This window comes from Neomonachus schauinslandi, chromosome 3, assembly GCF_002201575.2.
Source record: "Neomonachus schauinslandi chromosome 3, ASM220157v2, whole genome shotgun sequence".
Taxonomy (NCBI): Eukaryota; Metazoa; Chordata; class Mammalia; order Carnivora; family Phocidae; genus Neomonachus; species Neomonachus schauinslandi.
In genome coordinates, this window is record NC_058405.1 from 177,770,598 (window position 1) to 177,797,999 (window position 27,402).

The 27,402-nt window shown below is 37.6% G+C and overlaps 1 protein-coding gene across 2 annotated transcripts in view; it reads right to left on the reverse strand.

Annotated features, from left to right (window-relative positions):
* FARSB (phenylalanyl-tRNA synthetase subunit beta) overlaps nucleotides 1-27,402 on the reverse strand; it is a 77,265-nt gene that overhangs the window by 37,531 nt on the left and 12,332 nt on the right. For both annotated transcript variants that reach the window (XM_044913764.1, XM_044913765.1), the window contains 12 exons: nucleotides 24,782-24,936; nucleotides 22,718-22,787; nucleotides 22,024-22,139; nucleotides 17,415-17,565; nucleotides 16,528-16,636; nucleotides 15,539-15,609; nucleotides 13,821-13,882; nucleotides 12,592-12,643; nucleotides 8,733-8,794; nucleotides 8,041-8,248; nucleotides 7,465-7,545; nucleotides 3,923-4,015 (listed from right to left, as the gene is read on the reverse strand). In XM_044913764.1, coding sequence (XP_044769699.1) covers nucleotides 3,923-4,015; nucleotides 7,465-7,545; nucleotides 8,041-8,248; nucleotides 8,733-8,794; nucleotides 12,592-12,643; nucleotides 13,821-13,882; nucleotides 15,539-15,609; nucleotides 16,528-16,636; nucleotides 17,415-17,565; nucleotides 22,024-22,139; nucleotides 22,718-22,787; nucleotides 24,782-24,936 — 1,230 coding nt within the window. The remainder of the gene's footprint in view (nucleotides 1-3,922; nucleotides 4,016-7,464; nucleotides 7,546-8,040; nucleotides 8,249-8,732; nucleotides 8,795-12,591; nucleotides 12,644-13,820; nucleotides 13,883-15,538; nucleotides 15,610-16,527; nucleotides 16,637-17,414; nucleotides 17,566-22,023; nucleotides 22,140-22,717; nucleotides 22,788-24,781; nucleotides 24,937-27,402) is intronic.

A 27,402-nucleotide genomic window follows, 5' to 3' on the forward strand; every position in this document is an offset into this window, starting at 1 on the left:
AAAATGCAATGTGTAAATGTTCAAATCATCTTTAATTATCAATTCCAAAACAAAAACTGAAAATATTCTGGCTCCCAAACTTAGAAAGTGAAAAATCATAAAATCTGATCAAAAATTGAGAAACAAATATAAATACAATGCCTGTATCTAGGATTAGTTATTCTATTATTTTTAAAACTAAAATTAGCTTCTAAGATTGCAAATATGCAAATTTTAATATCCTGTTTTATTTTATAAAGTAAATGAAGGAGATTACAAGAAATGCAAATATTTAAATAGATTAAATATGAACTAATCGAATTCTTAAAAACCAAGACTAGGGAAAATGTAAATGCAATTAAAATATCACAACAATGAGAAAACAGAACACAAATATGTAAGCACTAAAAAAATTATGAAGCTGCTACGGGCAAGCTGTGACTATAGTTTTCAGCTTAGTGGCCAAAGAAATACAAACATACATCCTAGTTCTAAAAACAAACAACAGGGGCGCCTGGGTGGCTCAGTCGTTAAGCGTCTGCCTTCGGCTCGGGTCCTGATCCCAGGATGCTGGGATCGAGCCCCGCGTTGGGCTCCCTGCTCAACGGGGAGCTTGCTTCTCCCTCTCCCACTCCCCCTGCTTGTGTTCCCTCTCTTGCTGTGTCTCTCTCTGTCAAATAAATAAATAAAATCTTTAGGAAAAGAAAAAAATAAATAAAAATAAAAACAAACAACAAAAAACAACTTCCCTATGTCTGTCTCAAATCTCTCATTCCAAGCTATATGAGATAGGTTAGGTTTCAACACAGCATGTTTCGAGTTTTATGAGCAGTGGTAGGGCATCATCGTTAAGATCCAGGGCTCGCAGCAGATACCAGCACCACTACCTTTGACCCATACTTAAGCTGGTTTCTCTGCTTCCTCTCCTGCTGCCTACGGCCTGTTCTCCATCAGATCATGAAATTCCCCTGCTCAAAAATCTAACAGGTTTCCATCAGATTTTGAATAAACTCCATGCCTTGCATGGGGTCCTATGTGAATCTGGCCCTGGCCTCCTCTCTACCCTCCATGCCTGCTGCTCCCCAGGCTTCCTGGGTTTCAGGACACCCCCCAGCAGCATTCTGGCTCAGGCCTCTGAGCCACCTCTCTTCCTCTACCGCATACATTCTTCCTCTGGATTCACATGTGGCTGTCTTACTTTCTTCAGCTCTCTGCTCTGGCCCACAGAGGCCTGCCCTGACCATCCTGGCTAAAATGGCAGCCCCTCCAAGATCCTACGGGCATTAACAGGAAGCCCCTATGAAGACTTGCTGGTAGAATGTGTGTTGAGGGAAAGAGAAAACCTTTCCAGTCACGTTCACTCTGCCACCTGCTGCTAGTAGCCCTCAACTCCGTGCTTTTGTAAATATCGCTCACTTTCACAACTGGAGAGAGAGTGCCCAAACCATTCATAGAAATGAAAGTACAATGTTAAAAGAAAGCTTAACTTACCAGAATATAAACTACCTACCTTTGTAAATAGCTTTTCCCAGTGGGTTTTTTTTCTTCCCCATTTTATAGATCAGCCTTATTTGCTTAAAAATTCACAGCAATACAAAAAATTAAACCTGACTCCAAATCAAGCTTCTAGATCTACCTACCAATTTACTAGAAATATAAGGGACTACTGGAATGTATTTAACAAAATCCTAACTGTGAGAACTCTATAGAACAAAGGACACAGTTTCTTCAATGAAAAAAGCGAAGGAAGAGAGACAGAGATGGACAGAGGGGCAATCTGTAGATTAAAAGAGACGTAAGAAGCACATCGACTTTGACATGAAGTTCATACAAACTATTAAAAAAATTGAGACAAATGAGAAAATTTCCACAATGACTGGACATTTAAAAATATTAAGGAATACTATTGTTAATCTGGGGAAATGTGGTAGTATTCTGTAATTTTGTTTATAAAATTTACATGTTTTAACTAACATTTTTCTTCTTTTATCCATTCTCTAACACATCTACAGTTAGAAAACAGTCCAAAATTAAGAATTATCCAAGAAAAAGAATGGGCTTAAACAATAAACTGAGTTACAAGACCATAAATAACTTTACATTTAACCATAAATAAACAGAAACCTGTTAGCCACATTAGTGTTGGTAGGACATTTCTACTGGTAAAGCAGGAGTAAAATATAGAATCTGGCCTGACTAAAAGATGGACTCATCTAATGTATTTCATGCAGAAATACTGATTCTGAAAGTGTGCTAAACCACAGGTATATACAGTGATATTTAATGTGTTTCTGATTTTCCTCCCACTTAGATAAAATAGAGAAAACAGGATGCAAACCCTACAGAACATTACCACATCTTAAGAAATCTATCAAGCTTGATAAATGAAACTGGGAGAAAAAGGAAAATTTAGAATAAACTCAAATAAAAGTCCAGTAAGATTTACTGAAAAATCCCTCTACCCAAATGAATTTGAGTGTCTCTCACTGAAAAGAACACCATGGGCATCTTTTAAGAACAGTAGAAAAGCTAGTGGAACTTATCACAATCCTTCCAATTGGCATAAGAATTCTTCAAAGTTCTGACACTGAATAGAGAGAAACAATTTATGTACTTGATGAATATTATTACCAGTTAGTTCTTTAAATAGCAGTCTGGCCCTAATCTACCACATTAGTGGTACAGATTAAATCTAACTTTAAAAAAATCCAAATTTTAACATTTTTAGAACTTCAAAACTTTTTAGAATTTAAGACTCCCTCCCATAGTTTTACAGATAATGAAAATCAAGATTCACAGAAACAATCTCAAGTCACAGAGTTCACATATTATAATAGCATTAATTTTCTTGAAAGCATTTCCTCCCAATTCTAAGATTCCAGGGTTGATTCTAAGCCAGGGTTGAAGAAAATCATAAAGAATTGCATGTGCAAGAAAAACAGAATGAGAACTGACCAGTAAGAAAGAGAGGAGATGGTCTGAAGTCATTAATAAATGAAGATAACATTTACTAAGATAGTATTCTCACTGAAATATTCCTGAACTCTATGTGAAACTGCCATTGAACTAGAGGATTACCATGAAAAAAATGAAGGCAGCATAGTCAAGAACTGATGTAACAACTACTTTCAGAGTGAGTGACTTAATGGAGGTACTGGGAACAGTTGCTGACTCATTTATTACAAAATGGGTAGAAAAGATGAAATCTGAAAATAGTATTAAAGTCAACTGATTTGAAGTGAATGAAACGGAAAGTTCAGACAAGACTGGGAAAGCAAAGCAAGCAAAACACAACTGTAGGCCAATCAAGAAAAGACTAAAAAGTGTTAAGAATTCGTCAACAAGGGGCGCCTGGGTGGCGCAGTCAGTTAAACATCCAACTCTTGGTTTCAGCTCAGGTCATGATCCGGGGTCCTGGGATCAAGCCCTAGTCAGGCTCCCTGTTCAGCATGGACTCTGCTTGTCCTTCTCCCTCTGCCCCTGCCCCAATTCTTGCTCTTTCTCGCTTGCGCACGCGTGCTCTGTAATAAAATTTCTGCCCCTCCCCCCCGCACGGTCTAATGAATCTTATCTCTAATAAAAAAAATTCATCAACAAAGTTATGTTAAGAACCAACTATAATCTTTTTTTTTTTAAGTTTTTTTGGTGTTTTTTTTAAGTTTTTTGAGAGAGTACAAGCAGGGAGAGCAGCAGGCAGCGGGAGAAGCAGGCTCCCTGCTGATCAGGGAGCCTGATGCTGGACTCGGATCCCAGGACCCCTGGATCATGATCTGAGCCGAAGGCAAACCCTTAACCGACTGAGCCACCCAGGCATCCCAGAACCAACTATAATCTTATCCAAGAAGAGATTTTTTAAAAAGTGCTAAGATTTTGTCATCTTAAGTATAACTTATGTACTGCCTCTCAGTATTTATCTAAATTCTTACCTACTTAAAATTCTCACCTGAAATTCAGCTGTTTTAGGATTACTTATGTGGACTGCCTCTGTTGCAGAGATGTCCAAACCAAGTTTATCAGCAATATCTTCTTGGGAGCACTAAAGAAGTACATGCAAAATAAAGAAAGAAAAACAATGACTAAACTTAATATACAAAGTATTTAATGTTGTAAGTCAACTTATGGTCGCATAGCAATGTAGGTTCTCTATATAAAGAAGTTAAAAATAATAAATATATCAACTAACTCAGGGCCAAAGCAGATACAATTTAACGTTAACAATTCTCTTACAAGGAATTCTATCTATGATACAGAGGCAAAGTAAGTTTTTCACATGTTGATGGTGGTACTGTATTTGGGCCCTTCCTAAGCTAGTCTCCCATTTACCTTACCAGTGTAGTCTCTTACAATTAGCTGCCCATTCCCTGAATCTTACACTCTTCCTTTCTTTTACGAAATGCCTTCCCCACCCTACCTGCTCCCATCCCTCAAGGCTCTAATTTAATGACAGTTCTACCGCTTCCTTAAAAATATTCCTAATGACTCCTGTCAAATTTGCTCTCCCCGCTAAGTGTGCCTATGGCTTTGATTACCGTTATAATCCCTGCTAAATCCATACTGACTTGTGGTAGAATGGTAAGACTAAGAGCAGAATTCAAGTGGCCTGAATTCTGCCCAATGTTCTTTCTACTTGATCATTTAACTTCTGTGCATAGGTGCTTGATAAAGCTCCGAGCAATAAACTTCTAAGCACTCACCCTCCAAAGAGAGAAAGATACCTGTCATACTCAAAAACCAGGATGACCGACAGAAGTTATGAAAATAAAACTATTAGATGCACCACATCTAATAAATGAGTTAACAAGATAATGCAAATAAAGTACCTGCCACAAACTAAGTGCTCAAAAAAATATTAACAATGATGATTAATAAGTACTAAACTTATCACATATATTAATGCTAACTGTTGCAAAGGAGTTTAAAACTTAACATGAAAACTGATGGGCCATCAGTTTACTGAACGATTTTCCAACATTAGGTGACGTTGCTTACTACACTATTTTACAAAGTGGTCTTCAAGGACTAGTCTGTATTTCTTAGAGTAACACACACACACACGCACAAACAAATGGGTTTAGGTTTTATGTCAATGCCAGCTCTAATGATTCTTGCCATGCTCTCCTGGGAAGGATACCAAAGCCACATTCAAGCAGAGCACAAAAGAGCTCCCTGATCTGTAATGTCTGCAGAGGCAGAGAATGGTGGCAGGCACACTGGAAATAACCAGAATTTCTTCTCAGCACGAGAAGTTTTTATAACAAGATATAATGTGATTAATTAGGAAATGCAATTTAAATAATGCAATCAACTGTCAAACAGAACTAGTACTGTGTGTGTGTGTATGTGTAAGAAAGGTTGTTCCACAAACACATGGCAGCGGAGGTATCTAAGTGGCCTTGTACTTCATCATGACAATGGAGGATACGGGACAGAAATTAGAAGCAGTTTTAAATCAAGGCAACCTGAAGTGGCAGTAGCTAAAATTTTTTTAAATATCTTTTTCAGTGTTAATGTGTTTAAAGTGTTAGAAAAATATAAGTAAATGAAGCTCATGATTTTTATGAATATTCTTGTAATATTTTAAATTAACTCACTTTTAAAACTATCTACTTTAACCTTAGTACAACTAGTATGCAGACATAGTAAAAATCATAATGATGAGATAACAATTACTTGTATTCGGAAAATCAAGGGCTAGGTTTTAGAAAAGGCTCTGTTTCTCTCATGCAAAACTAGATGTAAGGCACAGAGATACTTAGGTTTGCTAATTATGTCACATAAACACCTCTGACGCTGAAATTCCTATTAGAAAACTGTCATTACATATTTGAAACTCTAGCACCTCACTCCTTCCCCTCCCCCAGTGATAATGTGTTGAAGTGACTTGGGACAGCTGAACAGACTGTTTCTGGCACTCCTGGTGGACAGTTCCGTCACAGGCCTGGGCTGGAATGCCCGGCCCACAGCCGACCGGCTGTATGGAATGGGACAAGTTACTGCCACGTAAGACTGGGACACCTACTTCAGAGCGCGGCGCGGAGCAGGAATCACAGGCAGAAAGGCCTGCACCAACAGGATAAACTCTCCCTGCAGAGCAGCCCTGGTTGGGCAGAGTATGTGCTCTCCTGAGACACATGGGGCTACACACTGTTACAAGAGCAAAACTCACTACTTCTATAAAAGGGCAGGGAAATTCACAGGCCAAAGTCTGAACCTCGGTTAATTCTGGGGAGGAAAATAGGGTTGAAATCTGAAGGGAAGCAGGGGAACGGTTTACTCTACATGGTTCTGTACAGGTTGAATCGTTTCAGATCAATCCCATGCCACTTAATTTTTAAAAATGAAATACGTTTCTCAATGCTACTTTTTGCATTTCGTTAATGTTCACAACTGTGTAAGTGTATATGCATATATGAATGACCTGTACTACAAACCGAGCATACACGGGCCGAGACAACAGAAAAGCACTGCTCTAAAAGCCAAAAGGCTAGGATTCTGGTCCTGGTTCTCCTGTCTGTATACACTTCGTTAGGTACTTGTCCTGTTGACCTCAGGCCTCTTCATTCTTACAGTGCCTGGCATACAACAGATGTTCTGTAAATGCGGAATAAAGGACTCCTGAATCAGAAACAGTGACAATGCTGAACTAGAAAATCTGTAAAGTCCCTTCCCAGGTTAGCATCCTATGAATGACAAATGCTCAATAAAGGGAGAGGGGCTGCATCTCCTTTCCGACCACCCTCTCCCCACAAACTGGTAGTAATGGAACCCCCACTACTGCACTCTCTGTAAATATAAGATGGAGAAGTCTGTCTGGAGTTGAGTTGGGGGGAGAAAATGAAGTCGTTTGTTTTTGTTTGGTTTTGGTTTTTGCCCTCCATCATTAAGCTGATATCTACGTGAAGACTCCAGAACTACACACTGTAGGCATCACACAAATGCTCAACAAGAGAAGAGGAAACTATGAACGGCATAGATGTTTTATTCTTTTCAATCTGGTGGGGGAAGGGCATTTCCTTCTATTTTGTAATAAAATTCATTTCCTGATTCAGGCCTTTTATGTCAGCTTTCCAACTCAAAGCAAATGTTGTGAACATGTTCAAAGACAAAGAAGTTTAATGTGGAACAGTCCACAAATCCTTAACTAGGGCGGCATCTAGTGGGCACAGACATAACCAAATTAAGACTAAAAATTCTAAATCAATTTGGTTATGAAATTCGTTGTGAATTCAACCCTCAACACTTCCATAAAAGTACAAAATACATTGTTATCTGTCATTTAAGACTTTTGTCCTTCATGATTTTCTGTGACAAAAAAGAAACATGTTTTTACTAGAAATTATACAATCTCAAGTAAAAAAAGTTATTCTTCTAGAACCTGGAAATTTTAGCAGCCTAGATTTTATAAATTCATGTAAGGAATCAGAGTACAAAACTTCAGAGATTCAGTGTCAACCATCAGCTGCACAGAAAGCACAGGAGACATACCAGAGCAAAGGTAAGCACTTCCGTGAATCCAGCAGCTGCCATGTCATGTCTTAGGAGTTCTGTGAGCTTATTAAGAGGAAACTGAAAAAAAAGATATTTAACTTTATTCCACCTCAATAAAATTTCCTACAACAAAAGTTTTATACAGGTCATGAAAAGGCAAACCCCCTTCCATCCTTACTAATACTGCCGGTACCACCACTTGACTCCCTGCCCCCTCCCCACTGCCTCACTACCCCAATACTCCTACACAGATGAACAAACCTCCCACCCCACCTCTCCCACACTGAACTTCTTCTGCCTTCAGGCCAGGTTGAAAAAATGAATCTCCCAGTTCAAGATTCAAAAGGGCTCCAAACTCAAAACCTGTCTTTCTTCAACTACTAGTCATCACAGGTTTTGAACTTACTCTAATCCACTGGGCATCTGTTTTGCATCCTCTCCATAGCGAATGCCTCTCATAGCACAGCATGTCCAAATACTACTTAACTCCTATGTGCTGTTTTTCTCGAATGCCTTCCTGGCATTCAATAATCAGTTTCTAACAACAAGGAGTATTTAAGGGTGCAATCTTACTTGATTAGCTATGGTGTAGGTTTTCGGGAGAGTCATCTGAATGTTGTTATATCCATAGGCAATAGCTGCATCTTCTACAATATCACATGCATGGATAATGTCAGCTCTGGTCGGTGGGATTTCAATCTCAATCTGATTCCCATCACCTATTACTTCTGACTTTAAACACATCCTCGTTAGAAGCTTGGCAATATTTTCTGGAGTTTCTCTGAAACAGGAGTGTACAATCCATAAACTTCACTGGAGTACTTAAAACATGCTTATATTTTAAGATATTCTACTATCTGAAATATCACCTTCCTTTCTGAGTTCCATGAGACACCAGACATCATAACAGATGATTTACAATCACTTACTTACTCTGAAAAGATATCAAAACCCTCTCTAAGCATAAGCATTCTTTCAGGAAAAATTAAAGTCTTGTGGGTACTTCATTCTTTTTTTTTTTTTTAAAGATTTTATTTATTTGACAGAGAGAGACACAGCGAGAGAGGGAACACAGGCAGGGGGAGTGGGAGAGGGAGACGCAGGCTTCCCGCCGAGCAGGGAGCCCCATGTGGGGCTCGATCCCAGGACCCTGGGATCATGACCTGAGCCGAAGGCAGACGCTTAACGACTGAGCCACCCAGGCGCCCCTGGGTATTTCATTCTTGAATTCTCTCCAACAGCAAAAAAATGTTTTCAAAGCATACCTGATTCCAACTTTTTTGTTAATTAGATCAGCTCTCACTATCTCCTTTCTGTAAGCCAGTTCCTTTAAAGAGAAAAAGTTTGAGAAGCTAGAGTGAGTGCCTGTCAGCTACAGCGCTAGACTCTAACTTTACCTCGTCTTGTTCGGTAGTTTCACTGCCCTCCCAAAAAAACTATGGTTAGAGCGAGACCCTCAAAATAAACGTACTGTTTCAAAACATCACGGAGGAATAAATCTGCTACACAGGTTCATAACTGAACATTCTACTTGCTAGACAACTGGACCTGCTCAGAGATAGAAAATGCCAAACGCTTTTCTCTCAGATGGCCAATCACCATTCTCTGCAGTAAAAAACCCTGGTGCATTACATCATTTCTAAGATGCTTATAAATGCTAAGGATTTTCAGTCTCCTCACAAGCCAGCAGGTGTTTATGACCAAGAAAGAATAATTCAAATATCACCATGTACTATCAAATATCACCATTATACTAAGTGCAGGTGTTTCGAAGAAATTCTTTTCTTATCATTTATCCAGGTGGGGGAATGCAACCAGCCCCCCAGGCAGTCCTAGCTATCATCAATCTGCTCCAAGAAGACGGTAGAACTGGGAGCATCTCATAAATTGGTCCTCTCCTTCAAAGAGTATATAACTTTACCATGTTAGGTAGGAACAAACATGTATAAAACCCAGGCTTTTGCTAAAAAACCTCTGCAGACATAATCTATGAATATTTATCATTAAATTACTGTCAAAAGTATAATTACCACTGGCAAAAAGGCTATAAACCTAAAACTCTGGCTGGACTCAAGTAAGTACAATGGACCAGAGCCTTGCCATTCAAAATGCAATTCTCAGGCAGGAGTATCATCATCACCCAAGTGCCTCTTAGAAATGCAGGCTCTAGGGCCTTTATAGCTGGTAGCAGTGACACTGGACCTACTGAATCCAGATCTGCAGGTTATCAAGATCCTGAGGTGATGTGACTGCACATAGGGTTTAAGAAGCACAAAACTAGAAAGCTAATGACTGCAACAGAAACAAACCTTTACTGAGTAGTTAATATGAACTAAACAGTACAGACACTTTCAGGATAATCTTAACCCTCACTACAGATAACTATTAGATTCCTTATCAGTGAAATGAGAACAGTTAAGTTGTAGATAAATAACTCTTCCCGGATCACAACAATAGTTAGCTGCTGGGCCCTGGTGCTGCTACATTCCCAGTGCTTACAACAATGTTTGTCAGATCCTAAGCACTTGGTATGTAGTTAATGAGTAAATGCGTAAAGTAACAAATGAACAAATTAATGAATTAACAAGTTCAGGCAGCCTAATTCCAAAGCTCATACCATTAACCATTGGTCTGACTACCTTCCACTTCTCTCCTCTGGTCCTCTTATTCCAAATGCCATTCTTTTATATGAAAAAACAGAAGACTAGGAAAGAACTATCAAATTACTTAGAAAAATAAGCTATTTCATGTGAGGAAGAATCAGTTCCTCAGAGGATCATTCTCCTTTGGGAGGACAACCTGAGGAGAGCTGTTCTATGTTCAGCAGGAAACAGATTACCAAATGACAACACAGATACAGTACTCCTTTTCAGAAATCCCACCATTTCAAATTTATGAAAGTTCCTTATAAGGCAAGTGATTTCAAGGATTTATCTACATGAGAAAAGTGAACCAAATTTTAAGATATCTTTTTCCTCCCCAAAGTACATATTTCACTTTTGTTAATATTTGACAATTCTTCATATTAAAAAGAAAAAGAAATTTTCTCAAATCAGACATCACTTTAAAACAGACTAAAAAGTGATCTCTGGCTAATCCCAATTACTACTGTGGTAAATCATATAGATGGCTACATTCTTGCCTTCTCTGCTGCATCCATGGCCTCACAATGGGGCACTTCAGGCCCTCGCATTGGGAAATGGGAGTCTATTTCACCCTTCCTTGAATCTAGCAAAATGACTGGCCGAGGCCAACAGGACACCATGCTTAAAAATACTTAAGCACTGGACTTGCTCTCGTGCTGTTGGGAATCCTGCAACAACCACCATGTAACGAAGACCAAGCCAGCCTGCTGGATGATCACAGACACTTGACCTGGTGACTCTAAGACTTGTGAGTGTAGCTATCCCAGGTCATCTAGATGCTAGTCTACCAACTGGCTGATTACAGAGGAGCAAGCCCAGGAAAGGTCAGCCAAGCCAGACCAGACCAGAACTACCCAGCTGACGAACAGAATCATGATAAACAAATCACTGTTGTTTCAAGTCACTAAGTTTTGTGGTATCAGTTTGTTACATAACCAAGCTAACAGGCACTAGAAATTTTTTTAAAACTGAGACTGCCCATAATTTCAATTAAGTTTTCTATAGCTATACATTTATTTTGAATTATAATCAATATTCTAAAGTATGATGCTAAATGCTCATGTTTTCAGGAAGGGGAAGGTTTTGATCTTGGCAGGTTTTATCTACTTTAAAAACTAAATAGTAGAAACTATTCCAGGCTATGATTCACTTAAGTGACAGAGGAATAGTATAAAGAAGAAGTGCTTAAAAAATGGCCTCACTGAATCATAACCACAACTAAATGACTAATACAGTAATGTGTTGGAACAGCCATATTTATATTAATAAAATCATCTTAGGGGAAGAAAGAAACCCGACTAAGAATAATGCTGGGGATTTTTCTTGTTTTTTTTTTTTTTTACCAAGATTTTATGTTTTGACAATACTTGTGCTTACTACTTAGTCCTATTAATACATCTGGAATTATTAGTTACAGTGATGGCTCTTCAGTGACTGTTAATTCAAGTGTGAACAGACTAATCAGGTTTGGAGGGCTGAGTAATCTTAAAATGGGTGAGACTATAAATCACCCAGTAAACTAGTTAATAAGAATAAATAAGAACTTGCACCCCAATGTTTATAGCAGCAATGTCCACAACAGCCAAACTATGGAAAGAGTCCAGATGTCCATCGACAGATGAATGGATTAAGAAGATGTGGTGTGTGTATATGTGTGTGTGTGTATATATATATATGTGTGTGTGTGTGTGTGTATATAGTAATATATACAAACCATATATAGTATACATATACAGTATATATGGAATACTACTAGGCCATCAAAAAAATGAAATCTTGCCATTTGTAACAACGTGGATGGGACTAGACGGTATTATGCTAAGCAAAATAAGTCAACCAGAGAAAGACAATTATCGTATGATCTCACTCATGTGGAACTGAAGAAACAAAACAGAGGATCATAGGGGAAGGGAGGGGAAAAATAAAACAAGACAAAATCAGAGAGGGAGACAAACCATAAGGGACTCTTAATCACAGGAAACTGAGGGTTGCTGGAGGGGAGGTGTATGGAGGGATGGGGTAACTAGGTGATGGACATTAAGGAGGGCATGTGATAGAATGAGCACTGGGTGTTACATAAGACTGATGAATCACTGAACTCTACCTCTGAAACTAATAATACACTATATGTTAATTGAATTTAAATAAAAAATAAAATAAAATAAAAAGAACAAATCAGAGGAATTCTGGCCATCTAATGCAGTGGTATAATGGAACATGTTGGGAGCTGAAGCCAGAGTATCACCTAGCTCCACCACTTAATAGTAACAGGCAAGCTATTTAACATCGCAAGATCTCTCCGTATGGGAAAGGGCCGAACAGCACCCACCCTCATAGGGTTACTGTGAGGATTAAATCCATGTAATGCACATAGTATAATGCCTGGCATGTGGGTGGATGATGGACAGACATACAACGAATACTCTGTAACCATTATTATTACTAGTATTATCATCAAATCCATTTCTTAAATACTTACTGGAAAGGTATAGGATTTTCCATTAGGAAAAACTACCTCAGCTGCTTCAACCCTTAAAAGAAAACAAAAAGCCAGAAATATTAAAAACAAAAAGGGCCATAAATTCTAGAAATGTGTATGGTTAACAAGTCTCTCACTTGTTCTACAACAGTAACCTCAACACATTCAATCTGTTCACGTTCCAACACTGCTGTCTGGATTAATCCTCCTAAACACAACACCACCCTACTGTTCCATCCCCTGTGGCTCCCACATCTCTTCAGGCAGCACACATTTGATGTTTACTTCTCAGCGCTGCAAAGCATGCATCCTCTATTACTCCTTGCCAATATGGATATACACATTCCAAGCTTTACCAGGGTGCTGTGTTACACCATGAAAGCTTGACTATGCAATCACTAATAGGCAAATCAATTTAAAAAACAGACCCTGCCATACAATTTCAGTCCTGTGCTCTGCAGTGATATGGCTATTTTGAATTATAATTAACATTCTAGAATAAACTATGATGCCGATACATGGCAAAGACCATTTAGTTCAATCTTTTTAATTAAAAAATAAGCTTCAGAAAAAAATACAGTAATCCTATTGATACATAAGGGATATATGGGAATATATCCTACTGATACATATCAATATCCTATTGATACATAAGGGAAGCATATATCCCTTCCCTAGTTGCTGGTCCTTGTCTGTCCTTCCATGTTTACATCCTCAAATCCAAATACCTTTAAACACAGCTTAAATTTCATTGTCTCCACAATGTCTGCGCAAGTGCAATAACTAATCCAGCTAGCAATAAGTTGCCCTTACAGCCCAAACATTACTGAAACTTTTTAAAAGTAATTCTCACTTTTTATTTTATTTATTTTATTTTTATTATTTTTTTAAAGATTTTATTTATTTATTTGACAGAGAGAGACACAGCAAGAGAGGGAACACAAGCAGGGGGAGTGGGAGAGGGAGAAGCAGGCTTCCCGCTGAGCAGGGAGCCCGATGTGGGACAGGGAGCCTGATCCCAGGACCCTGGGATCATGACCTGAGCTGAAGGCAGACGCTTAACGACTGAGCCACCCAGGCACCCCTCACTTTTTATTTTAAACAGTTATGCATAGGTCTTAGCCCCCCAAAGAGAGGATATGCTCTAGTCACAGGAGCCACATTTTTCAAGGCCCTAGAGCTTTGCCTTCAGAGCAACAGGCTTCAATAAAGTTGTCAAATAAACTCACATAAATTGATTCTCACAATATTCACTGAACATGGTGACAATAACATCAAGAACTATTTTTGCCTGCAAAAAAGAAAAAAGACAAATATTGTAGTCTAAAAATATATTCTCTTCACTCAGATGGAAGTGAAAACTTTAGTCTTCAAACATCTAAAAATGAAACTGTATATATACATTCTAAAAAAAGGGAGTGTGGAATAAAAACTTGTGAGCTAAAGTAGGCCTAGCCTTATCTTTAGGTGGTCTGCATTTATTCGATTCTCTGAGAGTTAACAATCCATGACTGAAACAAATCATTTGCTTCCCCTGGCCCTCTCCCTTGAGTTCACCAAGTTTTAAGAGAGACAAATGGCTAACTATGGGAGTAAACCTTACCAATCTCCTAGATCTCTGCAGCCAGTTGCCGGACTCCTGGCTCAACCACTTACTAGTAATCTGACTTTGGGCAAGTTACTTACCATCTTTGTACTTTAGCATCTTCATCTGTTAAGTAGAGGTTATAAATATTTCTATATCTCATTTGGTTATTATAAGGATAAAATGTATTAATATATGAGCAATGCCTCGCACATTGTAAGGACCATACAGATTTGTTCAAGTTTTTAATTGAAAAAAATATTCTTAGGAAAAAATACAGTAACCTTATTGGGATATATATATAGGCTTTGCTTTTATATATACTTCACTGTTTAAATATAAGCTTCAGCAAAGATATCTAAGGCCTGTTAACATACGAATTTTTAAAAAATTTGTAAATATTGTAAGCTATTATTACTCTAGTATTTCTGAAGGCAAATATAGCCCATAAAAGTTATAAATGAAATACCTTACAATGGTGTCCAATCCTGTAAGATGTACTGAATGCCATTTATGGCCCTATTTCTTTTTTTTTTTTTTAAGATTTTATTTATTTATTTGAGAGAGAGAATGAGATAGAGACAGAGAGAGCATGAGATGGGGGAGCGTCAGAGGGAGAAGCAGACTTCCTGCTGAGCAGGGAGCCCGATGCGGGACTCGATCCCGGGACTCCAGGATCATGACCTGAGCTGAAGGCAGTCGCTTAACCAACTGAGCCACTCAGGCACCCTATGGCCCTATTTCTATAGGCCAGCCTTCTCCTGCCATTCAAGCTTATCTTATTAATTTGCTTAATTGCCACATTACCATATGCCTTAACACGTATAAAGAAATTTATGCCATAAAAAAAAAGTTTCATAGCAATCCAATCCAATATACGCAGTTACTAAAAGTGAATGAACTAGTATTCTACATAGTCTAGATATCGTGTGCACAAACCCTTTATCAATTTGCTAAATAACACCTCTTTATAAGCCACTTCATTTTTAAACACTTATTACCAAGTACACACAGGTACCAAATTACTCAGCATTTAAATTAAGCCAACTAAGATAAACAATTTATACAGCATTTACTCCATTCAGGTCTATGGCTAATTCTCCCACTAGAATGAGTTCCTTCAAGTCAAGAAACATGAAACTCATTAAATGCACAGCACTGGAAAGACAGGAGGTGCTCGTTAAAGATTTGTTGATTAAATGAACACACCATAACTGAAGTACAGAATATCTGTATCTTTCTAATTTTCTAAGTTTCTGAAATATGTTCCCACCTACAAAATAAGTACTTTAAAGTTCAGCCATCTAGTCTTGGCCCAGAACTAAAATGTCCTGTCTGACCATACAAAAATGGAAATATTACCTTAGTGAAGTCAGTTCCTGTGCATTCAATAAATACATTTTTAGTATTTACGGTTATTTTGGAATGATTTCCTACAACAAACACAAAATAATAGAACAATCAGTTTCAGAAACATAGGTGCATTAAAAAGTTCTCTAAAATCTGTTTCTACATTTCACTTAGAGTACAATATAAACAGACATCTCAGTGGTAAGGTGATAATGCAACATTTATTTTAAGCCCCCACTACAAGCAGGAGAACAGAGATAAAATAATAACAAGCCTTTACTGCATTCAGTGTGTCAGAGCTGCAGTGCCCAGCACTAAACAGAGGTTGTCTCTTCTCCTCTCCACCACAACCCTATGACAGAGCTGCAGGCAGATCGAAGATTCAGAGCTTCCACTCGCTGACCCTGATCACAGTCTATTAAGCAGCAAGGCTTCAACCTGGGTCTGGATCTGGCTACTCTGAAGCTCAGGTTCTGAACCACTGTAACAGCTACAGTTCAACACCTCAAGGAGGAAGAGACTCTTCCCATCGTGAATCAACTAAACCCCCTCCTCACCTACAGAAGGGTCAACATGTATGGCTATGACATCATTAAATTTTGTAAATACATCCAAGCTGCCTCTTCAAAAGAGTCTTCAGAAATGAAATTCAGTTTAAAAGTTTTAACTATAAAACAGCAGGCAAGGCAGAATTTGAGCTTAACCAAGTTGAGCCACGGGCTAAAACCAAAATATCAATGCTCTTCAGAGGAAAATAAAAGAATCCAGAGACTGGCACCAGTAAATATCTACGTACTTATAAATATCTATACATTTAAAAGTTATATAAAAATCACCAGTAAAATGTTAATAAAAAGAACTATTACAATAAAATCTACAAAAACCAGAGATTCCTGATTAAGATTTATTTTATTTGATTGCGCCAAGTCTAGAGTTCAATTCTTACAGAAATGTTGAAGGATAAGAGAAAAAAAAAATCTGATGCTTAAGAAATAACTCACCATTGATAATCGGAGGCATTGAAAGGATGACACCATTGCTATCATAGATAACTGGGTACAGGGGTTTATTTTCAATGATATGTAAATAATGTTTAAGGTGGTTGTCAGTCTGAAAAAAATAAAATTCATTTTGTATTTCTAATGCTAATTAATTTATATACCTATCTAGTATAAAAAAAAGGGGGAAAGTTAGAAAAACAATAAAACAGCCCCGTATTACAGAAAGTCCCACATTTGTCAGATTTTCTAAATATCTTAATATCCTTATATACCTCATCTCCTACTGGAGAGAGATGAGAACACAGCCAAGTCGTTTTCCAAGAGTGAAAATAGATTTGCACTGGTAAGCCTAACTTGTCTCAAGCAAAACACAAACCATCACAAAACTGTTTACATAAATAGGAAGAAAACATTGGCAAATCAGGCCAAGGATAAAAGCTTTATTTTTTCTGAATGATACTACTTTTTTTTAAGCACCATTAAGTGACTATAGAATCATTTTAACTGCTGGAATCTAAAATGCTAAATAGTAGGAGATACGACACATTGTAATACTATTTCCCACAAAAAAAAACCCTACCTAAATCTTATTCTTTATAAGGTGCATGAGTTATAATTATACCCAAATATGAATATTATAATGTGCTTATGTTCTACTTCAGTGGTTCTCAATTCTAGCTGTACATTAAAAGCATCCAAAAGGTTAAAAAAGTAATAAAACTATGCCCAGGCCCCACTCTACATCAAATGCATCAGTAGCTCTTGATTGGAGCATAGACAGTTTTTAAAAAGTACTCATTTACATCTCCCTAATTCCAAGACTTGACTCTGAAGAAATTTTCTTGATTTATGGAGAACTATTTGCATAATATAAAAAAAAAATTTACCTTGTATATATTCATCAGTTCACAGGCTGTATACTCCTTGGTCTTATTTAGAGGCTTGAATTTGATATCTGAAGGTCGCTTTGCTGTATATGTAAAAGGGCCTGACAAAGTGTCCAAATCATGAGTACCAATAGCAACCAAGGCTCTTTTCCTAAATGTTGAGGGAGAGAGAAAAAGAGACCAAAAAAAAAAAAAAAAGTTTTGAATATTCCAAAGCAGAAATTCTAGAACTAACAGACCTTATGTTTAAAAAAAAAAAAGATTTTTGACAATTCCCTAAAATAGCCTGTTACTATAAGGCAACTTCAGAAGAGTATAATGAACAACTTCTCACAGCATTGAAAGTAATGAGAAATTCTAAAGCTACTCAAAACACATTATTTCAGTAGCTACAGTTAAATTCCTTGCCACTATGCTCTCCCACGTACTGTGTTAACTAGGACATTTTCCAAGTGAACATTCCCCCCCTCCCTGCTTTTTTTAACCCATTTCCTCTCAGAGTCCTCAAGTAAACAGATGTTTTATTAGAATAAACTACCAAATTGTTGTGGTTTTTGTATATTTTCCTAAATTTTCTGTCACAAAGCTGTATTACTTTAATCATGGAAAAAAACTAAGAACAGTGAATTACACTTAAAATTTAATGTGTAAGGGAAGTTCAAAAGCTATTAATTTCATTTGTTCTACAGTTTATGTGCAAAGGATTTAAGGTAATTTTAGGAACTTACAGCAAGTTAAGATTAGGAGAGAAAGAAAAAGTAGGGATATAATACAGAGCCAGGAACAATGTTAATACTAAATTAGAATCTAAAGGCCTACAGTCTTAGCACAGCGGGTCACAAATTTGGCTCTAAGCTTTCTAAAAGACAATTCAAAAAGAAACTTGGTCAGAATTTATGGAATTCTTAAGATTTCTTAGAATTAGTTTTAGATGTATGTACAAATATATTTGAGTATTTATGCTTAAGTGCATATATACACCAAACAGATAAAATGCATTAGTAATCAAGGATTTTATTGAAGTCCATGTTACATGAATTATGAAATATTTTCAAAATTCATAAGAAATAATTATTAGTCATCCCTCAAGACTGATAACAAGAACTTTAAGAAATAGGATTAACTCAAAAGAACTGTTAACAAGCACAAAAGAAGTGTTACATTACTCAATGATTTATGTGCTTACAGAAGGTAACTCCAGAAATACCAGAGGTTGAAATATACAGTTGTGTAGATAAATTAACAATCGACAAATCCACAAGTAAGAAGGTCCATGTTTTGTTTTGTTTTAAGATAGTAATGGTCCCTTAATCCTAAAACAGTACTCCCACAAAAGGTCACTGAATTTCAACTTCAAACCAATCACAAAAATAAATTCTGGATGAATCAAAGAGCTATGCATTTTGAAAAATAAGACACAAATGTACATATACTCACAGAAGAAACCACAAAAATTATTCAAAGAAAATATAGGACAACAATGTGTAAAACTGGAGGACACCCCTTGACACAAAATAAAAGAGTCCTAGGAAGACTGATAAATGGGACTATCCAAATCTGAAACTTTATACATCCAAAGACCCCAAAAGTCAAGACAAACTGAAAAAAGGCTTATAATTTACATACAGAAAAGGACTAATATCCCAGACATATGAAGATACACAAACTAAAAATTAGAAATCAAGATTTTAGCTATCGTACTGGCAAAAAATTTTAAAGTCTTGCTGTGAAAAAGCAGGAGAAAGCTGAAAGAACTGAGAACACTCTGCTATTGCCAACTGCAGAGATCTTGCCTAGCCTAGTGTTTCAAGTTTGAGTCTAGCTAAGTATTCAAGAGTCTTTGCCTTAAGACAAAACCAGTCCTCAGAAAATAAAGAGCCTTATCCATAACGTAACATTCTACGTGCAATCAAAAAGCAGTGGGCATGAGGGGCACCCAGCTGGCTCAGTCAGGAGAGTATGCAACTTTTGGTCTCAGAGTCCTAAGTTCGAGCCCCGTAGAAATTGCTTAAATAAGCTTTTTTTTTTTTTTTTTTTTTTAAAAAAGCACTGGAGGGCGCCTGGGTGGCTCAGATGGTTAAGCGTCTGCCTTCGGCTCAGGTCATGATCACAGGGTCCTGGGATCGAGTCCCGCATCGGGCTCCCTGCTCCTTGGGAGCCTGCTTCTCCCTCTGCCTCCCTCTCTCTCTCTGTCTCTCATGAATAAATAAATAAAATCTTAAAAAAAAAAAAAAAAGCACTGGACATGAGAACAGGGAAATGTGATTTCTACTCCAGACAAAACCAGTCCCTAAAATCCAATGCTAAGATGACCCAGATTTTCAAATCATCACACAAATTTTAAAGTTCCTACCATAAAAAATAATCAAAACTTATGGGGAAAATATGCATATAATGAACAGATGAGGAAATAACAGCAAAAAAAGAAACTTGTAAAAAGAAACCAAATGGATTCTAAGATGCAAAGTAAAATAACTGAAGTAAAAAATTCATTGGACACTTCTAGCCAAGATGGAGTAAGAGACTAGATTTACACTCTTGCCCGAAACCACCACAAAGGGACAAAATACAGGAAACAGTTTCATGGGTGGCACTAGACATCAGGCAATGAAAGGTAGCAATCCCTGACAGGAAATAAATGAAGTGAGCCCCACGTCTGCTCCAGCTTACTGCCTGGAGGGGTTTCCACATTTTAAGTTAGGAAAGAGGGACAAGGTTGGAGATCGGCAGACTCCCTGAGTTGAGAGAAGTAACTGAGAGTCTAGGGAGACCAAGACAGCTGGGGTTCACTGGAAACGATACTGAAGTGCAGAGAGCTATGAGAATTCTGGAGATCTGCAGAGGGTACCCCTCAAGTGTTTGGCTGAGTACTGATCAGTGCATGCATGTGAGGAAATTACCTGCGGCCAGGGAAAGACTCAACGGAGGAACGATGTTCACACAGACTGAAAACCTCACTACTTCATGTGGGAATGGATCAAGTAGGCAGAAGGGTCTTGCCTCAATACTAGCAATTAGCCCTACACAGAATAGTGCTCAGAACAGTGCTTAATCAATGGAGGGAAAAAAAGTCAATAAAACCAAAAGCTGGTTCTTTGAAAAGATCAATATACTGATAAAACTCCAGCCACCCTCCCTTGATCAAGGGAAAAAAGTGAAAAAAAGTGGTATCACTACTAATACTAGATATTAAAAGGATTAATAAGAGAACATCGTGAACAACTTTATGCCAATACATTTGCTAATGTAAACAAAATGAATATATTCCTTGAAAAACACAAGTTTCCAAAGCTCATGCAAGAGATTAATTAGGATTTACTGGCAGGTAAGGACTCTGGCACACCACAGTGTTAGGCAGGGATTTATTTCTCCCCTTTCAAAAAGCTCATGATTTCCACAAATACCATATAAACAGACCTTAAAGCTGAATTAAGTGAGGAAACGCCTTCCAATTTAGATAAAAATAGATTCTTCAAATTAACAAAGTCCAGAACAGATAATCGGCCTCAACCACTTATTAGCTTGTCAGAAATCTATTTTGTTCATTTGAGGTATTTAAATTCTTATTGTTTTGCTTATTAGCAAGCTAACAAATAGACTATTTTTATAAAAGAACAGGAATAAATATTATTTAGATTCTGAAAAAGTTTCTTTTACCACATAAAGATGTTTCTGGAAATGGAGGCCTACTGATGTTTTATTTTTAAAACATTCCACCCCAGAAGAAAACGTCCAGGGTCCCCTCCAACCCTGTCCCTAGCCCATCACTTACATAGAAGCCTCTTCAATCTCCAGTATACCAAACTGCAATTACTACAATAAAAACTCTATTTTTACTCAAGATACCGATAAAAGTTAATCATACTTCTTGATCAGCATGAGATATGCTGATGTATTTCAGGACCAATACAAAAAAAACTTGATATGTTAGCTAAAAGCTTAATGTTTATCAGTAAATCTATAATTTCCTTCAGGATTTCTTAAATAATGAGGTTAGTTCAAAGACTCCCATTGTTACCTTCCTTGACCTTTAGGAGTTCAGGAATTATATGTTTGAAGATCAGTGCATCAAAGGAGCCCATGGAAAACGATGGATAGTAATGTTGAATAGGAGTAAGAAAATTGAGTTATTTAAAAGTCTCAAGTTTCATTTGTAAATTTATATTTACTCAAAAAGTGACAACAAGCCAAAAATTTTTCCATTTTAAAATGACAGGTCATACTTCAAACTACCATCATTTAACATTTAGTAGTATAATCCACTACTAATAATTTGAACCAAACAACAAAAGCACAAACATAAAAACCAAGAAAATCTCTAGGAATAGCTATTTCTTGTCTATGCAGCATTCCAAATAGAGCTCTTATTTCTCCATGCATTCACTGTTAGTAACAGTAACAAATAGCTATCCGGTAAAATGTAAACTTATTTAAATTTAGTTAAGCAAATTAAACTCTTGTTACTCACATATTAATTTAGAAATGCTCTGAAAAAATCTGCAGAGAAAGAAAGGAAGGAGGGAGGGAAATAGGGAGAGAAAAGGGGGTAAAAAGGAAAAAAGAGGGGAAGGGACAGAGGAAGGCAAGGAGGAAAAATGCAACCACAAACCTGCAAATGTTCTGATGTAATTTCTCCTGGAGTTCCATGAAGCTGTCATATCGATCTTTAGTGAACTTTATATTTCGGAGAACTGCTGCCACAGCATAAGGACGTATTTTAGCTGTCTAAGTTCATTGTATCATTAGAGATTGTCCATACCTGGGCTTTTCTCATAACATCTTGTGAAAGTAAGTTAGCTGCACTCTTGATACTATTGCAAATTTGCAAAAAAGCATATATATTTCATTTAATCAGATAGTGGTGACAAGAGACAAAGTCACCCTTCTCATGGAATGTACATTTCAGTAAAATTCCTGAAAATTTACTAACCAGAAAAAATTAACCTGTAAGTAGTTTGCTCATAGTTGATATTTTACCAAAATAATGTTCCCCCAAAGTTTCTTTAAACTTTATTAATATACCACAACTTAATTCTATCTCAAAGTTTTTTAAATAAACACCTGGTGTTATTTTCCAAAATTATCCAGGAAAACAAATGCTTTGCTTTCACCAATAAATGAAAGGGAACAAATTGACAGTTTTTAAGAGCTAGAGGCTAAATATATGTCCATTTTTTGGCAAATGGTCAAAGAAAATTATATCTGGCAGAAGGATCAGGTTTGTACCTGTTCCCTACCCACCTTACAAATATATACACAAAGGAAACTTTCTAAAAAGGAAAATAAGAATTTAGTCTTATTACCTCTTCAGTGATGATCAATTTCTGGATTTCTCCATTAGGCATTACCCGTTTATACACTGGAGACTTTATCCTAAAAGGAAATTAAACTTGATTTTTAACCAAAACATTTAATAAGCTCCATTCTGTGTAAAAGTACAAAAAATGAATAGAGCTAAGACAATAAATAGGCTGAAGTTACAGCAAATCAGATTTAGGCTGAATATTAAAACAAAATGCAAACTTTCTAACACTTAAGGTAGTCCAAAAATGGTATAGGATGCCTCATGGTAAGAAGCGTCCGGTCACTTGAGGATCAGCAGAGGCTAGAAAACCACTAAGCAACCATATAGGGGGTATTTAATCAGCTGAGGGGCCGGATTTGTTAACTTTTTTTTTTTTTAGATTCGATAACCTTTAAAGCTTTATTCCAACCATGAGATTCTGAGCTTCTAAGAAAAATAGGGTTTATTAAAAATACAGATTGCCTGGTCCCATCTGGACCTACTGAATCAGGATATTCAAATGAAAGGCCAAGGAAAGGTACATTTTGAAGGCATAGTCCAGGTAATTCTTATCAGGAGAGATTGGGAACTACTGTTTCAATTCAGTGCTTCTCAAAAACCTTAATGTGCTCACAGTCAAGTGGGGAATTTGTTAAACCACAGACTCATTCAATAGGTCTTGAATAGAGGCTGAGATTCTGCACTTCTAACAAGCTCTCAGGTGATAAAGAGGATGCTGATCCACAGACCATACTTTGAGTAGCAAAAGGGTTAAGTCACTTTCCTAATCCTGTCTGATCATTTTTAAAAATGAGGAGTAGAAAACTCTAATGAAGCAGGTTTGGAACATGCACTCTAAGGGATCATCCCTGGCCCTAAAATATGAGGGTCTGATTGTCACAGAACCAACTGAGTCACCTTCCAATTTTTTTTTTTTTTTTAAGATTTTATTTATTTGACAGAGAGACACAGCGAGAGAGGGGAACACAAGCAGGGGGAGTGGGAGAGGGAGAAGCAGGCTCCCGGCCGAGCAGGGAGCCCAATGCGGGGCTCGATCCCAGGATCCTGGAATCATGACCCGAGCCGAAGGCAGATGCTTAAGGACTGAGCCACCCAGGCGCCCCCTTCCAAATTTTAACCACCTAAACCAAATGCCTAATTATCACCCTTTCACCCATGCCCATCAGTCACCTGAAACCTCACAGGTTCAGTCTAGCCCATCGGCCAGAGGCTCTCATTCTTTTGCAACTGACCAGATGATATGTCATCGAAAGCAAAAATAATTATTTTTGATAGGTGTTATGTTTCACCTCTTTTCACTTCATATATTCATTACTTTCTGTATTCATGAATAGTTGGAAGGGGACTTAAAAATATTCATTATAAATTAGGAGACTGAGGGATGCCTGGGTACCTCAGTCGGCTAAGCATCTGACTCTTGATTTGGGCTCAGGTCATGATCTCAGAGTTGTGAGACTGAGCCCCATGTCGGGTTCCACACAGGGTCATGGAGTCTCCTTAAGATTCTCTCTTTCCCTCTGCCCTCCCCTACCCCTACCCAGCACTAGCAGGTGCATGCTCTCTCTCAAAAAAAAAAAAAAAATTAGAAGATTGAAACTAGAGGCCAATTAACTTGTCCAAGATCAGAGAGCCATCATAAGATTTTCAGTTTTCCAGCTAGGAAGCTCCATTCCTGAGCTTCCTTAGAGTTCTTAAGCAAACAGCATACAAAGTTTTGCCACCTCTACTTTCCTTCCAACCTTTAACAAATCCAACTAGTTATCTATTTCTATTGGATTACTGAGGATGTTCACATGAACGCACTAAAAAATTTTATAAGCCATAAAATCCTTAACCACTCCAGTTTTAAAAAGTTCCCCAGATGGAAGGCTAGGACTCAGTATGCAAATTTTTAAATGGCTAAAATATGCATGAATCTTACTCTCCAACCTTCCCTCTAAGCAAAGCTAAAGCTGTGTACCTGCCCAACAAGTTCTTTTCTAAGGACTTAAAGAGGATTGCTGATAATAAAAGGCAAAAGAAATCTAACTGAGCAAAGTATTTAATAAACATATTCTCTTACCTTTCTTTGAAGACTTGAAATCCTCGAACCAATCCTTCCAAACACAGGAGATCATATCTATTGGCAGGGACGTCAATTTTGTAAAGAACAACATCAGAGGCTCCCTCTGCCTTTTCATTACCTTGTTCCTTACTTATGATTTCTTTCTCAGAAGTCTAAACAAGTCCAAAAAAATAAAGCGAAATAAATCTAAATTCTTTGGAAAAAGTTGTTGACAGGGCTATAAAGTAGTAACTACAGGGGCTCCTGGGTGGCCCAGTTGGTTGAGCATCAGGGTCTTGGTTTCAGCTAAGGTCAGGATTGATCTCTTTCTCTCTGAAGTAAAATAAATAGATCTTTTTTAAAGAAAGGAGTAACTACATTATACATGTTCTTTTCTGCAATAAAACATGTTTATTATATCTGCAACAAAAACATTAAATGTTATAATCACAGCAACAAAAAATACTCAATGTTCTGCTGAGTTCAGACATCTAGCATACTCGGTCATTTCAGAACAGTACTAACTCCTCTAAAGCAAGGGTCAGCAAACTATGGTCCACTGGCCAAAATCATACCTGCCACCTATTTTTGTTAAGTTTTAATGGAACATCACCAGGCCCATTTGTTTACATGTTATCTACTGTGACTTACATACTGTAACAGCTGAGTTGTGATAGAGAGTACACCACCTACAAGGCTTACGATCTGGACCTCTACAAAAAGAGTTTACCCATCCCAGATTTAAAAGAAAATACCACCACCAAGTACAAAGAGCAACAACAAGGAAAAGTGTCAAAGAGGCAAAGTAAAGATGATTCACCAAATAAATATGACTTCTTATAATGACTCTAAAAGTTAAATCCAGTAAGCACCCAAGCCTAGAAGCAACATGAGAATGAGAGGAACACTAAAAAAAAGAAGAGAAAAAAAAAAAAACTGAAGAGATCAGAACTGTGGTGTAAACTGGGAGAGATTATAGGCACAATGGGAAGTGACCTAATGACAGTAAAGGTATAGAGAGCAGTAAGAATAAAGGCAACCAAAAAGAGAGAAGAAACACTAGAATAATTTTAATGCAGTAGCCAAAAGCTTAGAATATCTCAATCACCACATTATAGCAGAGAATAACAGATTTTTTATATAGTTTTACTTTTTGTCTTTTTTTAATTTTATTTTATTATGTTATGTTAATCACCATACATCATTAGTTTTTGATGTAGTGTTCCATGATTCATTGTTTGCGTAGAACACCCAGTGCTCCATGCAGAGCGTGCCCTCCTTAATACCCATCACCAGGCTAGCCCAGCCCCCTGCCCCCCTCCCCTCCAGAACCCTCAGTTTGTTTCTCAGAGTCCAGTCTCTCATGGTTCGTCTCCCCCTCTGATTTCCCCTTTTCATTCTTCCCCTCCTGCTATCTTTTTTTTTTTTTTTAACATGATGTATTATCTGTTTCAGAGGTACAGGTCTGTGATTCATCAGTCTTACACAAATCACAGCACTCACCATAGCACATACCCTCCCCAATGTCTATCACCCAGCCACCCCATCCCTCCCACCCCCCACCACTCCAGCAACCCTCAGTTTGTTTCCTGAGATTAAGAATTCCTCGTATCAATGAGATTATATGATACATGTCTTCCTCTGATTGACTTATTTCGCTTAGCATAATACCCTCTAGTTCCATCCACATCGCTGCAAATGGCAAGATTTCGTGGGTGTTTTTTTTTGATGGCTGCATAATATTCCATTGTGTGTGTGTGTGTGTGTGTGTGTATATGTATATATATATACCACATCTTCTTTATCCAGTCATCTATTGATGGACATCTTGGCTCTTTCCACAGTTTGGCGATTGTGGACATTGCTGCTATAAACACTAGGGTGCGCATACCCCTTTGGATCACATTTGTATCTTTGGGGTGAACACCCAGTAGTGCAATTGCTGGGTCATAGGGTAGCTCTACTTTCAACTTTCTGAGGAACCTCCATACTGTTTTCCAGAGTGGCTGCACCAGCTTGCATTCCCACCAACAGTGTAGGAGGGTTCCCCTTTCTCCTCATCCCCACCAACATCTGTCATTTCCGGACTTGTTAATTTTAGCCATTCTGACTGGTGTGAGGTTGTATCTCATTGCGGTTTTGAATTGGATTTCCCTGATGCCGAGCAATGTTGAGCACTTTTTCATGTGTCTGTTGACCATTTGGATGTCTTCTTTGGAAAAATGTTCAGGTCTCCTGCCCATTTCTTCATTGGATCATTTGTTCTTTGGGTGTTGAGTTTGGTAAGTTCTTTATAGATTTTGGATACTAGCCCTTTATCTGATATGTCATTTGCAAATATCTTCTCCCATTCTGTCGGTTGTCTTTTGGTTTTGTTGACTGTTTCCTTTGCTGTGCAAAAGCTTTTTATCTTGATGAAGTCCCAATAGTTCATTTTTGCCCTTGCTTCCCTTGCCTTTGGCGATGTTTCTAGGAAGAAGTTGCTGCGGCTGAGGTCGAAGAGGTTGCTGCCCGTGTTCTCCTCTAGGATTTTGATGGACTCCTGTCTCACATTTAGGTCTTTCAACCATTTGGAGTCTATTTTTGTGTGTGGTGTAAGGAAATGGTCCAGTTTCATTCTTCCGCATGTGGCTGTCCAA